At 45.9% G+C, this 14,300-nt stretch overlaps 1 protein-coding gene across 1 annotated transcript in view; it reads left to right on the top strand.

Moving 5' to 3' along the window:
• The window catches only part of GRIN2A (glutamate ionotropic receptor NMDA type subunit 2A), a 445,041-nt gene that overhangs the window by 393,431 nt on the left and 37,310 nt on the right, over positions 1-14,300 (top strand). Inside the window, exon 12 of the mRNA XM_018041005.1 lies at positions 3,647-3,834. Coding sequence (XP_017896494.1) covers positions 3,647-3,834 — 188 coding nt within the window. The remainder of the gene's footprint in view (positions 1-3,646; positions 3,835-14,300) is intronic.

Here is a 14,300-nt window from a genome sequence, read left to right as displayed (position 1 = left end):
ACCTTCCAAATAGTTTTGTTCCCACAGGGAGCCCTTCCGCACTTGTCTCTGGGAGGACGCAGCATTTTACATGCTCCTGCTGCCACTTACATTTTTCTTTGCTTCACTGTTTTATGTCTTCTTGTTAAGGAGAGAAGAGCAGTAAAGCTGAAAAGTGTCAGGAAGTTGAGCACTCCTCAACTGGCTTTTCTTATTACTTTAGAGTTTATACTTCCATCCCTGTTTTCAAGGGTGATTGATCATTTCAGCCTTCTTAAATAACTTAAAAAAATGGAAAAAACATACATGCCCATTAATAGGTATGTAGGTCATGAATTAGGCACAGCCATGTCTTTGAACCCCTTCATCAATCACAGCCTTGTCATGGTGAAGGGGCTTGCATAACTCAAAGAAGCCATAGCCCTTGCCATGAAGGGCCACCCAAGATGGATGGGTCACAGTGAAGCTCAGTTCAGTTTAGTTCATTTGCTCCATCGTGTCCGACTCTTTGTGACCCTATGGACTGTAGCACGCTGGGTCTCCCTGTCTATCAGCAACTCCTGGAGTTTACCCAAACTCATGTCCATTGAGTCAGTGATGCCATCCAACCATCTCATCCTCTGTTGCCCCCTTCTCCTCCTGCCTTCAATCTTTCCGAGCATCAGGGTCTTTTCAAATTGAGTCAGTTCTTCATATCAGGTGGCCAAAGCTTCAACATCAGTCCTTCCACTGTGAAGAGTTCTGACAAAATGTGGTCCACAACAAAATCTGGACAGGGTATTGAAAAGCAGAGACATCACTTGGCCAACAAAGGTCCGTGTGGTCAAAGCTATGGTTTTTCCAGTAGTCACGTACAGATGTGAGAGCTGGTCCATAAAGAGGGCTAGATACAAAGAATTGATGCTTTTGAACTGCGGTGTTGTAGAAGATTCTTGAGAGTCCTTGAATAGCAAGGAGATCAAACCAGTCCATCCTAAAGGAAATCAAACCTGACTATTCATTGGAAGGACTGATGCTGAAGCTCCAATACTCTGGCTACCTGATGCGAAGAGCCAACTCATTGGAAAAGACCCTAATGCTGGGAAAGATCAAAGGCAAAAGAAGAGGCCGGCAGAGGATGAGATGGTTAGATAGCACTGAGTCCATAGACTCAATGGACATAAATTTGAGCAATCTGTGGGAGACAGTGGAGGACAGAGGAGCCTGGCGTGCTGCAGTCTACATAAGGTCAGAAAGAGTCATACGCGACTTAGCAACTAAACAGAAGCAACAATATCTTTGAGAGGATTACTGGATGCTTGCTTTTTGGAGGGTGCTGACTGGGAGAGGCGAACAGAACTTTGGAGATGATGGTGATGTTGCTTTCTATCTTGATGTGTGTGATGATTTCAAGGGTGTACACATAGGTAAAAATTTATCTAGCACTTTATTTCATATAAGTTATACCTCAATAAAAATAAATGTACCAAAAAATTAAAAAGAGTGCTCTGTTTATTGACATAGAAGCACATTCACTGTGTGTGGGATGAAATAAGAGAAGAAAGCCATTGGTAAAATGGTTTGCATGGCATCGTTTTATTTTGGAGAGTGAAACAGTGTTGGCAAACTAATGTCCCATGGGCCAGGCTATTTCGTGTAAATAACCTTTTACTGGGACAGAGTTGAACTCCTTCATTTACGTATTATCAATGGCTGCTTTCATACTATGTATAGTTTCCTAGGATTTTGATAACAAAGCATCACACACTGAGAAGCTTAAGCAATAGGAATTTTTTTTTGTCTCGTATTTCTGGAGCCTGGAAGGCCAAGATCAAGGTTATCCATAGGGCTGTGGCCCCTCTGAAGGCACCAGAAGGGTCTTCTGGCCTCTGGCGGTTCCTAGGCTTGTGGCAGCATAACTCCAACCTTCCCTTGACAGTCTCTCTGTGAGCACGTCTGTGTCCAGATTCCTTCTTTTTACTTTTTAAAAGCTTTTTATTTTGTACTGGTGTCTAACCGATCAACGATATTGTAATAGTTTCAGGTGGATAGCCAGGGACTCAGCCGTACATATACATATATCTGTTCTCCCCTGGGTGTTCATTGGAAGGACTGATGCTGAAGCTGAAACTCCAATACTTTGGCCACCTCATGCGAAGAGTTGACTCACTGGAAAAAACCCTGATGGTCAGAGGGATTGGGGGCAGGAGGAGAAGGGGACGACAGAGGATGAGATGACTGGATGGCGTCACCAACTTGATGGAAATGAGTTTGGGTGAACTCCGGGAGTTGGTGATGGACAGGGAGGCCTGGTGTGCCGCGATTCATGGGGTCGCAGAGAGTCAGACACAACTGAGCGACTGAACTGACTGACTGAACTGATTCTCCCCTGGTGGCTCAGATGGTAAAGAATCCGCCCTCAATACAGGGATCAGATCCCTGCATTGGAAAGAGTCCCTGGAGAAGGGAATGACAACCCACTCCAGTGTTCTTTCCTGGGAAATCCTGTGGACAGAGGAGCCTGGTGGGCTACAGTCCATGGGGTTGCAAAAAGTCCAACACAACTGAACCTCTAACACACATTCTTTCCCAAATCCCCCCCCACCCACCCCCACCAATCCAGGCTGCCTTGTCACATCGGGCAGAGCTCCCTGTGCTGCGCTGTAGGTCCTTGTTGGCTATTCACTTAAAATAGAGCCGTGTGTCCATACACATTCCAAACTCCCTAACTATCCTTTCTCCCCATTCTTCCCCCCTGGCAACATAAGTTTGTTCTCTCCAACTTCCTTCTTTTTATCAGGACACCAGTGGTATTGGGTTAGGAGCCCACCTTGCTCCAGTATGACCTCACCTTAATTAATCACATCTGCAATGACCCCATCTCCAAATAAGCTCATATTCAGAGATACTGGGGCTTGGGACTTCAACATATGAATTTTGAGAAAGCAAAGTTCGGCCTATAACATGCTATAGCAGCAGAGTTGAGTAGTGGCATCAGAGACTAAGCCTAAACTATTTATTATAGTGTCTTTACAAAAGAAGTACTAGCCCCTGTTTTCAAAGACGTGTGTATGTGTGTGTGTGTTTGCAAATGCATACAAAATTCGGAAGTTTGTTCACGAATACGTTAACAGAGATTGCCTCTGAGTTACAGAACTATAGGCAATTTTAACTGCATTCTTAATATTTTCTACATTATTTGGGCTTCTAAAAATTATGATGTAGTAATTTTTGTAATAGAAATGGATAGTAAACTTGTCTCTTTGTGCAGGAAGGGGCATCATTCCTGTTTAGTCTCTCTGCTTCCTACATGCAGCCACCAAATTCTCCTGTCCATTAATGGTTTGTTTTGTTCCAACGCAAACCTCTCTAAATAGGCCACCATTCTGCACTGTTGGGAGTGCTGATGGCAAACACTTAGCAACCAGCAAACTCAACTGTTTACTCACTTGGGCATAAGGATTCTTCATGTCTTTATTTAGCTGCCTCTTGTAACTCGGAGAGAAAAGGTTTTGGCTTTTATCTCCTCATTAAAAATAGATCCTTTTATGATGACGGGATGGAGCAGTCATGAGTCATCATCTCCTGGGTGATAGGGAAGTGTGTGATGCTGGATCAGGCCTCGGGAGATGGGCCCCAAGATGGTACCTCACCATCACCTTGACTCTCTGGCTTCTTGTCATTGCAGGAAACTGGATGCTTTCATCTACGACGCTGCCGTCTTGAATTACAAGGCTGGGAGGGACGAAGGCTGCAAGCTGGTGACCATTGGGAGTGGGTACATCTTTGCTACCACTGGTTATGGGATCGCCCTCCAGAAGGGTTCACCATGGAAGAGGCAGATTGACCTGGCCCTGCTCCAGTTTGTGGGTGATGGTAAGACTCTGGTTGACTTCCCCTACTTCCAGGGGACTGGAGACCCTCACACCCTCTGCTTCCTAACTGGCTTTCCAGTGGATCTTTGAGTAACGACTTGGCTCACTATAAGTATTTACTGAGTGCTGACCACATGGTACCACGGTTCTTTAGGTTGCTTATAATGGAAAACAGTTATGGACAACTAAGTCAATTTAAAGGAGTTTATTTTAAGGATGCTTAAGTGTCTATCTCAGTGAATTTAGGAAAGAGTTGAGCAAATAAGTTCAGAGGGAAAAACAGGAACCAGGGCAGCCCTGGGGCCTCAGCAGCAGGAATTCATGGGTCCTCTCTATGAAGGAGTGCTTCTCAGTGCGGGGCAAGGATTTCATCCCCTGGGGGATATTTGGCTGCATCTGGAGATATTTTTGATTGTCATGACAAGGAGGTCATTTGATACCAGCATTTGGTGGGTAGAGGCCAGGGGTAAAGGATGCTGGCATCTTTCAATGCTCAGGATAGCCCCCCCTCCAAAAAAAATCTCAAAACATAGAATTATCTGACCCCAAGCATACAGTAAAGAATCTGAGGGGACCCAGGTTGGATCCCTGGGTCGGGAAGATCCCCTGGAGGAGGGCATGACGACCCACTCCAGTGTTCTTGCCTGGAGAGTCCCATGGACAGAGGAGCCTGGTGAACTATAGTCTGTTGGGTCCCAGAGTCGGACACGCCTAAGCAGCTTTGACTTTCACGCTTTTATAGTATCAGGGCTAAGGGGAAAGCTCTGCTCTAGAGCACTTGCTGTTCAGTTGCTAAGTCTCTGAGCATAGTCACGCTCAGGGTCTGACCCTTTGAGACCCTGTGGACTGCAGCACACCAGGCTCCCCTGTCCATCACTATTTCTAGAGCAGTGATATCACACAACTAGTCCCAGTCTCTATTTTCCAAATTCTAAATTTCCAATTCCAGAGGAAGGATTCCTGATCAATTTTGGGTCAAAGGCTCTTTCCTGGACCCCTCAGGAGTGAATAAAGGGTAGGGTTACGTTGTCCTAACACAACAGCTCCTACTATTTTCCTATGGGGAGATGAAGGAGAGGTGGTTGCTATACAGGGAAGAGTTAGCGGAAATCCCATGGGTTTCCACTACAATCCGCCCCTTGGCTGCCTATCCTGAAAAAAAGACCACTTCCGCCCTCATGGGCTTGCAGTCTAATGGAATGAGGGTGTTTCTGGAGCTTCCAGCTAACTGGACTGACTCTCTCCAGCAGCATTTCCTTCTGTCCATCTCTGCTTTTAGTTGGGGATTTTAACATAGCTCATTGCTCCAGGACATGGTTTTAGAATCCTGTCCTGGCTCACATGGCATGCTGGTTCCCCTTGGACTTGCGAACGCTGAGATGGGAAAAGCAAAAGCGGCAGAGATGGCAGGTGAACCCTAAAAACGAGTACATATGAGTAGGAAACAGAAGTTCAGGGCATAGGTCAGAAGCTGCATTCAAGAATGGGTGGAGGCTATATTTGGAGACAGTTCCAGAAAATGCAGGGCTTCCCAGGTGGCACTAGAAATAAAGAACCCGCCTGTCAATGAGGGAGATAGAAGAACCTTGGGTTTGATCCCTGGGTCAGGAAGATCCCCTGGAGTAGGAGATGGCAACTTACTCCAGTATTCTTGCCTGGAGAATCCCATGCACAGAGGAGCCTGGTGGGCTACATTCGATAGGATCACAAGGAGTCAGACACAACTGAAGAGACTGAGCATGCACACATGCCCAAACATGCTGCTCTTGTCCAGGGCTAGGGAGGATGGTCCGTCAACCACTGTGGCCAAACACAGTGTTGACAGAGGCAGAGGTTTGTGTGTACGGTTGGTATAAACTTGAGAAAAGGGCATAATGCCTTATACCCTCTACTCCCAGATTTAAACCTTAGATTCTCACAGTGTCATCAAGAAACCTAAATGTGTTTTATATTTAACTCCCAAATGAGAGCATCTGAATCTTTGGATTCTCTCTAGGGCATTGGTACCTTTCAATCAGATCAACACCCATGTCCTCTGCTGTGTCCTAGTGACGTGTAGCTGTGTCGCCCAGTTATCGCTGTGACATCTTGGAAGAACATGAAAACTGGCATTTATTCTGCTCGTGGGAGCACAGGTTGAGTGGGAAAGCTTGCCTTGGGCCATGGTGGCTCCACCTCCTGCTGCAAGCCCAGGGATCATCTCTGTGGTCTTTGTTCCATCCGTGTTTATTCTGGGTCTCAGGCTGAAAGGGCAGCAGCTAGCTGGAAGAAGCTCTTTTCCTGGCTGTGTTGGAGGCACAGGAGAAAACACCCACCTGCGCAGGCACATTTCAAGTCTCAGCTTTCTTTTTTTAATTTTTTTCTTTTATATGGGAGTATAGTTGCAGTACCTGCCTGCAGTGCAGGAGCCGCTGGAGATATGGGCTCTGTTCCTGGGTCGGGAAGATCCCCTGGAAGAGGGCATGGCAACCCACTCCAGTATTCATGGGCTTCCTTGGTGTCTCAGAAGGTAAAGAATCTGCCTACAGTGCAGGAGATCTAGGTTTGATCTTTGGGTTGGGAAGATCTGGAGGAGGAAACGGCTACCCACTCCAGATTCTGGCCTGCAGAATCCCACGAACAGAGGAGCCTGGAGGGCTACAGTCCGTGGGGTCACCAAGAGCCGGACACGACTGAAGCGCCTGAGCGCAATACAGCACAGCACATAGTCGGGTCAGCAGAGCTCTATGAGTTTCAGGTGTATAGCAGAGTGATTCGGTTCTACAGATACACGTGTCTATTCGTTTTTGAATTCTTTTCCCATTTAGGTTGTTACATAATATTGCTTGGGCTTCCCTGGTGGCTCAGACGGTAAAGAATCTGCTTGCAGTGCGAGGAGACCCTGGATCAGTCCCTGGTTTGGAAAGATCCCCCGGAGAACGGAATGGCAACCCACTCCAGTATGCTTGCCTGGAGCGTTCCATGGACAGAGGAGCCTGGGGGGCTATAGTTCTTGGTGTTGCCAAGAGTCAGAGACGACTGAGCGGCTAAGACTTTCAAATACTGAGCAGAGTTCTCTGTGCTCTACAGTAGGTCCTCGTTGGCTGCCTTTGCCACATTCGCATCTGCTAACACCCTTCTATCCAAGGCAAGTCCTATGGCCAAGCCCAGAGTATACTCTGGAGCAGGGGTGCCAACCTCTGGGGTCTAGTGATGATCTGAGGTGGAGCTGATGTAATCACAATAGAAATAAAATGCACAATAGATTTAATGTGCTCGAGTGATCCCGAAACCATTTTCCACCCCCCATCCATAGAAAGATTGTCTTCTGTGAAACTGGTCCCTGGTGCCAAAACGGTTGGGACCGCTGCTCTGGAGTATGCTCAGCCTTGTTAAAGAGGAGTTTCGGAGTCAGATGACCAGATGGAGTGAAGCATCCATCTGCCACGGTGGTCACCTAAGCACCTCCCTGTGGTGTGAACTACCCTGCTGACGAGGGTCTCGTGTCCAGCAGTAAAACCCACAGAATCTTGAACATAACAAGTGACTGGTCATTGGAGGACTGGATGAATACCTACACACATGGATGAATGGTGTCAGGATGTGTTTCATTTGACAGGAAACTTCTAAATATGATGGGTAGCTGTCAAATCTGTCGGTTCTAACTCTACACCTACCTACCACTGCTGTCACTTCGGTGGCATCTTTTATGAAATAGCAACATATTTGGGGAATAGGATATGCCAATCACCACACTGGATGTGTTACATGTGTTCTTTAATTGAATATTCATCACAACTTTATAAAGTTAAATATTGCCTTTGATGATTTTACGGAGAATAAAACAGCATCTCCACAGGCTTATCATTTGTTAGTGAGTAAGTGGCGAAGCCTCTTCTTCAAGGGGACTTGCTGTTGATGAGGGTCAGTCATTTTAGACTTTTGTTTCATTTAATTCTCCAGAATGCCTATCAAAGTTTGCTAATTAGATGCTTAAGATGTATAGACACCTGTGTGTGTACATGTGTATGTGTGTGCTCTTGCACACTCAGTCGTATCTGACTCTGCAACCCCATGGACTGTAGCCCACCAGGCTCCTCTGTCCATGGGATTTCCCAAGCAAGAATGCTGCAGTGGGTTGCCATTTCCTACTCCAGGGGATCATCCCGACCCAGGGATCAAACCAGCATCTCCTGCCTGGGCAGACAGGGTCTTTACCACTAGCACCATCTGGGAAGCCCATAGACCCTTGAAGAAGAAGTAATTTAGTGCATATTGGATGATTATCTATTGTCCCATTTCCAAATGCTTCTGTGAAAAGGTTAATTTTTTTTAGCCTCAGTTTATTCATCTGCAGTTGAGTACAGAAATATTTACCAGATAAGGTTGTCATGAAGATAAAATGAAAAGTTATATTTAAACAGCCACCTGGAAATAGAAATGATTCAGTAAATGCTATCATCACCACCACCATCATCATCATTGTCCCCTTCCCCTTCCTCCTCTCTTCCTCCCCTCCCCACCCCCCCACATTATTGTTGTCCATCCACAGCTCAAGGATTCAAAAAAGCATTTTTAGTGTCATATTGGTGATAATATGGTCAAGTTAGCATCATGGAAATGCCGTTCTGAACAGAAACCTCCCCTCTGTGGCAAATAAACAAACGTTTAGTAGAGGCATCCAGTTAAACCAAAGAGGTGTTCCCTGTTTTAACAGAGTGTCTAGATTCTTAGAGGCATTTTCTGTCCCAGTCCAGGGCTTTCCTGGTCAGACTGTCTGGATTGGGGGATGTGTCTTCACAGCGTCATCTTCAGAGACCATCTGGAGGCCAAGCCACGGGAGAGAAAATGACGTGGCTCCAGGGGGCGTCTTGAGATAATATTCCCGGAAAGCCACGTCCAATTCTGAATGTCTCTCTAGGAGTAAATACATGAATTAACACAGCTGCATAAATATTTCACTTATCTTATGCAGCTTCGGCAGGATTAATTATACTCCAAAATTAGACCTGGAAAGAGCACAGTGCTGAGCGGTCCCTAATTATTATTCATCCCCTGGAATGGAGTGTTTATCTCTTGTTATAGAGTAGCTTCGGTGGACGATTACGAGTCTAATGAGTGTCAAAAGTATAAAAAATTTTCCTAATGAGCTGTGTAAATATAACCTTTTGAGTAGAGTGTTTGGTTATTGGGGGAACCTCTTATGTGAAGCCTACCAAGCATTTCCCTAGGAAAGGGCCTGCCAATCTCCCGTAAGAGATACACAGGATCCCAGGAAGCCCTTACCCTCCTTTTCCTGTCTGACTGTTGTGTCCTTTCTGAAAGAGTGGCGTGCACCTGCATGCGTGCAGGCGTGCTAAGTTGCTTCGGTCGTGTCCAACTCTGTGCGACCCCGTGGGCTGTAACCCGCAGCTCCTCTGCCTATGGGATTCTCCAGGCAAAAGTGCTAGAATGGGTGGCCATGCCCTTCTCCAGGGGATCTTCCTGACCCAGGGACCAAACCCGCGTCTCTTATGTCTCCTGCATTGGCAGGTGGGTTCTTTACCACTAGCGCCATCTGGGGGTTCACTTGGGGACACTCAAAGATACTTTTCAGCATCTATCACCAATACCCATTGTTTACTGAGAAACACACATTCCTAGGCACTGAGGTTCCGAGAAGAAATCCTTCCTTCAAGGAGCTTACCATCCAGTTGGTTGGCAATGGGTGGAATTAAAATGTCTAATTTCAAAATATGAACATATTTGTAATAATTCATGTATATATGTTAATATATACCGTATATTCATGTTTATATATGTATGGGCTCAGTCGCTCAGTCGTGTGCAACTCTTTGTGGCCCCATGAACTATAGCCCACCAGGCTCCTAATCCATGGAATTTTCCAGGCAAGAATACTGGAGCAGGTTGCCATTTCCTACTCCAGGGAATCATCCAAACCCAGCAATCGAACTGGCATCTCTTGGGTCTCCTGCATTGGCAGGTGGATTCCTTACCACTCACACCACCTGGGAAGCCCACACACACACACACACACACACACACACACACACACACACACACACACACGCATGCACGCACACACGCACACACACACGTTGGTGTCTTGAGTAAGATGAGAGAGTAGTTGAGGAGAAATATGAGATATCTTATTTTTTAGTAGAGGAATGAAAATACAGAATAAGTCATAAAGAAAACAAGTAAGATTTAGACAGATTAGGATGGGCCAGAGTTCCCAAAGCCCCATTCATTAGTTTATCCAGCAGCCAACAAATAACTGCTGGGTCCTGGGTATCATCCCGGCACCTAAGAGGTGACAGCTAACTGAGAATGTACAGAATGAGTAAGTCTGGGACCTTAAAAAATGGCATTTCTGGCTTCAAAGAAGGGCTTGAACAGAAAGTCTCTTAGGCCCTATCAGTCTCACGGATTTTGTAATTTTTATGTGATTCTGGGATTTGAAGAGACAGAAGAAAATCATAAGAGGTCCAAGGCCCTTTTGGAAGATAGAAGCCAGCAAGAATATATCAAGGAGGACAAGTTGATATTGTAACATTATTCAGAAACAGGTAATGTTGAGAAAATAGAAGGAAACCAAGATTTTGAGCCTATACTCAATGGTCCACTACCATGCTAAATGCATCACAAATGATCTTTATAATTCCTTGTACAATGTTCTGGAGTAGATCTTATTACCTACATTTTGCAGAGCAGGAAAACGAGGCTCATTTAGGTTACATGAGCTACAGCAAGGGGCTTCCCAGGTAGCACTAGTGGTAAAGAACCTGCCTGATAGTGCAGGAGACATAAGAGACATGGGTTCGATCCCTGGGTCAGAAAGATTCACTGGAGGAGGGCATGGTAACCCACTACAGTATTCTTGCCTGGAGACTCCCATGGACAGAGGCGCCTGGAGGGCTATGGTCCATAGGGTCGCAAAGGGTTGGACATGACTGAAGCAACTTAGCTTGAGTTACAGCAGAGCGTCTCAAACTTTAACCTAATCAGGACTCACCCAGTAATCTCTTTAAAATTCAAGCTCTGTTCCAGTCAATCTAGGGAGCCTGAGAGTCTGCACTTCTAACAAGCTCCAGGTGATGCTACTGATGCTGGTCTGTGGACCACGCCCTGTGTAGATTTATTGTTAGAGGTAAAAATTGAACCAGGTTTGCCTGATTCCACCTCTGATCATCTTTCCATTCAACTAGATTTCTGGAGGGAGAAGGCAATGGCAACCCACTCCAGTACTCTTGCCTGGAAAATCCCATGGACAGAGTAGCCTGGTGGGCTGCAGTCCATGGGGTCGCTAAGAGTCAGACACGACTGAGCGACTTCACTTTCACTTTTCACTTTTATGCATTGGAGAAGGAAATGGCAACCCACTCCACTATTCTTGCCTGGAGAATCCCAGGGATGGGGGGAGCCTGGTGGGCTGCCATCTATGGGGTCGCACAGAGTCGGACACGACTGAAGCGACTCAGCAGCAGCAGGCTTCTGAAGAAGTCTTACGAGTGGCCAGATTACTTTAGCTACAAGTCATATATTTAGCTTTGAAAAGCATTTAATCTTCCTCTTGTATTTTGCTCAGGTTTCATGGTTGTTGGTTTCTTTTTAAACTCAGAAAAGCATTATTTCTCCCTGGTGTCTAGTCTGAGTTCATTAAACAAATAAAATGAAATATATGTATTTATCAAATATTTTTATAAAGTTGATAAGGTGTATCCCATTGCACTTACATTAGATATATACAGATATCATATATAAATATTTGAAAGATGATGCATGTATAATAGTCTTGTATTCTAAGGTGACCAGCTCAACCCAATTTGCTGGGACTCTCTTGTTTTTAAAACTAGCTGGTGACCCCATGTGTGCTGTCACTTCAGTCGAGTCCAAATCTGTGAGACCGTACAGGAGACTGTAGCCCACCAGGCTCCTTTGTCCGTGGGATTCTCCAGGCCAGAATTCTGGAGTGGAGTGCCATGCCCTCCTACTTCAGGGCATCTTCCTGACGTAGGGATAGAACCTGCATCTCTTAAATCTGCCTGCATTGGCAGATGGCTTCTTTATCACTAGTGCCACCTGGGGAGCCCCAGGTGCATCATATTTGGACATACATAGTAGATTCATAGGTGGAATATTCACCAGGGCACATCCATATCGCTTCAGTTGGGTCGGTTCCCTTTGTCCCTTTGGTACTGCGACTTTGTAAGCAGTCGTTTTGAAGACTCATCCAGTTGGTAACAAATCAGATGGGGCCACACGTCTGCTCTAGCATTACTAAGGAACCTTGCTGCAGTCGACTCTAGAGCTTCCTAAATAAGATGCTCGCAGTTCTGGGAAGGGGGGCGGAGTGCTGGGGGCTGACAGTGGAGACGCCCACTCCCTGCTTCTGAGTGGCTCACTGTTAACATTCCTGATTCCCTTATTTGTTGGTAGCTGTTGCACTGAACACGCAGGATGGCTTTTGATGGCGAGGGACCCCATGCAGCCAGCCAGACTCGAGTGTGTTTGTGTGATTGCAGAAGTCATCTGTGTATCTAATTAGGACTCTCATAAATTGCTCTGAGCCATGGAACGGGTTGCTAATGTCCTGAGCACTGTCCTCGTCAAGCTTCCCAGCTTAATATCTTTGGGCCAATGTGTGAGTCTTGGGGAGACCTGGATGCCCGCACAACTTGGGTGGTGAGCATCACCCATACATCCCTGCATGGCTTTGCAGCCCATCTTCTTAGGGCTGGCTTAAGCCATGAAGGTACAGCCATGTGGGTGGAAGAGATCGCTGCAGGCGACCTCACTCCTAAGTATTTTCCGTGCTCATCTGCCTACAGTATCTGAAATTGCAACATTTGGACTTGTTTTTTTTTTCAGAAGCATGGATCCTTTTATGCAACCCTCCTGCTTTAAATTTAGAGTTTCTTCTCCCATCTTCTCCTGAACTCATTTCCTGATCTGATATCTGACCCATCCTTCAGCCCACACACCCCTCTGTGAAGGTTTCCTTAAAGACTGCAGCTCTGACAAATTAGAACCCTTTTGTTGTTGTTGCTGTGTAGTCACGCAATCATATCTGACTCTTTGTGACCCCATGGACTGCAGCCTGCCAGGCTCCTCTGCCCATGGGATTTCCCAGGCAAGAAAACTAGAGTGGGATGCTATTTCCTTCTCCAGAGAATCTTCTGAATCCAGGAATCAAATCCAGGTCTCCTGAGTGTCTCATGCATCGCAGGCACCTTCTTTTTTCACTGAGCCACCCAGGAAGCCTTCAGCTCCATGAAACTCCTTTCATGGAGAAAGGAAACTCCTTTAGCTCCATGCTTATAGCATTTGTGTGCCATTTCACTAAGTGACACAAGTGAAGGGGTGTGACGGAAGGTTCTGTAGCTCCTAGCTGCATGGCAGGCTGTTTCTCTGAGTTCCAGGTTCCTCAGTTAAGCATGAAAGCAAATGGGCTTCCCTGGTGGCTCAGTGGTAAAAGAATCCACCTGCCAGTATAGGACATGCAGGTTCAGTCCCTGAGTCAGGAAGATCCCCTGGAGAAGAAAATGACAACCCACTCCAATATTGCCTGAAAAATTCCACTGTAGAGAACCTTGGCAGGCTATGTGTCCAGGGGGTCACAAAGATTTAGACACAGCTACACACACACACACACACACACACACACACACACACACACACGCACACGCACACGCACACACTCACTCACTGTTCTCTCTAGGGGCTGCGTGAATTTATATTCCCGCCAACATAGGCCACGCACTTTCATGTTCATTCCGTTGCCCTTTCCTCTCTGCTAGGACTCATTCCTGAGCTTTATACATAGTAGATGCTCAAGTAAAACTTATTAGATGAGTGAATAAATGAATGCATGGATTTAAAAATACCATAGATATACTTTTGTGAGGCTTACTTCATTCATCAAATACCTTCTCTGATGAAGTTCAGTTCAGGATGCTATTTTCTTTGGGATGAACATCAGGTGTCTCTAGGCAAGAGACACAGAGAGGAAATCACTAAACCACTGTCCAGGGAGACAGTCTTCCCAAGCCTCTGACCCACGTTTTCACTGCCATGCAGGCAAGTTCCCCTGTTATCTAATTTGTGTGCTCTAGTAGTCAAATACATCTGCTCTGTTCTTTTTAACACACTTTTCTGGGATCAATATAATCAGCAAGATTATATTTTAGAACTGGAGTGGATCGTAAATCCTGAGTGACTCTGTGGTTTGTGATCAAGGAGGTAAACAGAGAAGGAGCGTTACTGTCTATTTTTGAAAATCCAGTTTTATTGAAACGCAGCCACATCCATTCATTCAGGTATTGTCTGTGGCTGTTTCCCCTACCACAGCAGAATCACACTGTTGCAACAGAAGTTGTAGAATCTGCACAACCCCAAATATTTATTGCTGGGCCATTTGTTGGGAAAGTATGATGACCCTGGCCTTCAGCTGTCTGGAGGAAGACAAGGGAGGCAAAGACTTATTGT

Source organism: Capra hircus, chromosome 25 (genome assembly GCF_001704415.2).
Source record: "Capra hircus breed San Clemente chromosome 25, ASM170441v1, whole genome shotgun sequence".
Taxonomy (NCBI): domain Eukaryota; kingdom Metazoa; phylum Chordata; class Mammalia; order Artiodactyla; family Bovidae; genus Capra; species Capra hircus.
This window is presented reverse-complemented; position numbering and strand designations above follow the sequence as displayed.